The 2500-nt window shown below is 42.4% G+C and overlaps 1 protein-coding gene across 11 annotated transcripts in view; it reads left to right on the top strand.

The window, feature by feature from the left end:
• LOC125027976 (insulin receptor-like) overlaps positions 1-2500 on the top strand; it is a 112970-nt gene that overhangs the window by 46235 nt on the left and 64235 nt on the right. For 10 of the 11 annotated variants that reach the window (XM_047617197.1, XM_047617190.1, XM_047617189.1 and 7 more), the window contains one exon: positions 798-912. The exons of the other annotated variant lie outside the window; for it this stretch is intronic. In XM_047617197.1, coding sequence (XP_047473153.1) covers positions 798-912 — 115 coding nt within the window. The remainder of the gene's footprint in view (positions 1-797; positions 913-2500) is intronic. 11 annotated transcript variants of the gene reach the window in all.

Consider the following 2500-nt stretch of genomic DNA (forward strand, 5'->3'; position numbering starts at 1 on the left):
ATGAAAATAATGATGATGATGATAATAGCAATAATGATAATGATTTTGATGATGATAGAAATGACAATAATAACAATGATGTGAATGATAATTATAATAATGATAATAATAATAATGATAATAACAGTATTAGTAATAATGATGATACTGATAATAATCGTAACAACAATAGCAAATGATGTAAAAGATGGTGAATATAGTGTCACTACGAATGCTAATAGTAAGATGATAAGAACAATGATAAGAAGAATAGTAATATTAATAATGGCAATGGTAATGAACATTATAACAACAATAAGACTACTGATGCTCACGGCAATAATAGTATCCAGAGCATTAATAGTACTATTACTTCTGCTACTACTGCTAATAATGATGATAATGATAATAGTAATAATAATAATCCTTAAATCGTTGATGGTAGTAATAATGATAAAATACAAATAATGACATAACTAATGGTAATAATGGTAACTGTTATAACGATTATAATGATAGTACAAGTAATGACAACAGCATAGAAATAATGATAATAATGATTATTTTGGTAATAATGATGATAATAATGATGGTGATGATGATGTTGATGTTGATGTTGATATTGATATTGGTATTGATATTGATGGTGATGGTGAAGGTGATGGTGATGATGATGAAGATAATTCATAGTAGAAGAAAGTAATTTAGAAAAAAATAATATCATACTAATAATAGTAAACAAATAACAAATGCTATTGCGTACTCAACAAGGAAACTATATCATGCATTATACCTATTATATTTCTGCGCATCCCCAGGATCTACGCTACAAATGTGTGGCAGCCAGCACTTGTGAAGCGATGTCCGGAATAGTCAGAATCATGAAGCTGCCAGACTCGGACATTTCAGCGCCTGTTTGTATACACTGTGACGGTAACTGCCAACAAAAAATACAACTCCCAGGTTTATTAGAACTTAATTTTTAGCCCCGCTTTGACAATACAGAAGGTCTCAGTTTCCGATGCCCGGCGCACTCAAATCGCTGGCTCAGTGGTTCAAATATCTTTGACGTTCACTACTCTTTCTGAATCCTCCATAACATCTACGACATATTTTTAAGCTGCGAGACGAGTAATTCAGCAATCTGTACATTAGCTTCATATTAGCAGAACAATTGAAGCTCATGTTATATTCTTATCTGAACAAGGACATTGTCATTAACATACCATTGATAATGGCTTAGGTTATTATCGCAAGCGAAAGAGAGAGAGAGAGAGAGAGAGAGAGAGAGAGAGAGAGAGAGAGAGAGAGAGAGAGAGAGAGAGAGAGAGAGAAAGAGACAGAGAGAGAGAGAGAAAGAGAGTGAGAGAGAGAGAGAGAGAGAGAGAGAGAGAGAGAGAGAGAGAGAGAGAGAGAGAGAGAGAGAGAGAGAGAGAGAAAGAGAGTGAGAGAGAGAGGAGAGAGAGAGAGAGAGAGAGAGAGAGAGAGAGAGAGAGAGGAGAGAAAGAGAGAGAGAGAGAGAGAGAGTGAGAGAGAGAGAGAGAGAGAGAGAGAGAGAGAGAGAGAGAGAGAGAGAGAGAGAGAGAGAGAGAGAAGGGAGGAAAGTAGGAGGAGAGGGAGGGAGGGAAAGAAGAAGGGAGGGAAGGAGGGAGGGAAAGAGGGAGGGAGATAGAAAAAAGAGATTGAGAGAGAGAGGTGGGAAGAGAGGGATGGAGGAAGGGTGGGAGGGAGGGAGGAGGATGGGAGAAAAGAGAAGCTAGGAGGGAGAGGGGAAGGGAGGCAGGGAGGGAAGGAGATAGTAATAACAATGATAATATTGATAATGATATTTATTTCCAATTTACATTTTTTTTTTATTGCAATGTTTTCACGAAATATAAAATGTACATAAGTTTATAAAGGGTCATGCATGCATATACATAAAATGTACATGAAGGAATACACTCAGATATATAATATAATGAGATATAGTTGATCAAATTAAGAACACATTGCGTAAAATCGTAAATGTATGACTAGGGAGAGAGAAGGAGGGAGGGAGGGAGGGAGGCAGAGAGGGAAGGAGGGAGGCAGAGAGGAAGGGAGGGAGAGAGGGAAGGAGGGAGGCAGGGAGGGAGGGAGGGAGAGAGGGAAGGAGGGAGGCAGGGAGGGAGGGAGGGAGGGAGAGAGGGAAGGAGGGAGGCAGGGAGGAAGGGAGGGAGAGAGGGAAGGAGGGAGGCAGGGAGGGAGGGAGGGAGAGAGGGAAGGAGGGAGGCAGGGAGGGAGGGAGGGAGGGAGAGAGGGAAGGAGGGAGGCAGGGAGGAAGGGAGGGAGAGAGGGAAGGAGGGAGGCAGGGAGGGAGGGAGGGAGAGAGGGAAGGAGGGAGGCAGGGAGGGAGGGAGGGAGGGAGAGAGGGAAGGAGGGAGGCAGGGAGGAAGGGAGGGAGAGAGGGAAGGAGGGAGGCAGGGAGGAGAAGAGGGAAGGAGGGAGGCAGGGAGGGAGGGAGGGGGAGAGGGGAGGAGGGAGGCAGGGAGGAAGGGAG

Source organism: Penaeus chinensis, chromosome 8 (genome assembly GCF_019202785.1).
Source record: "Penaeus chinensis breed Huanghai No. 1 chromosome 8, ASM1920278v2, whole genome shotgun sequence".
Classification (NCBI taxonomy): Eukaryota; Metazoa; Arthropoda; class Malacostraca; order Decapoda; family Penaeidae; genus Penaeus; species Penaeus chinensis.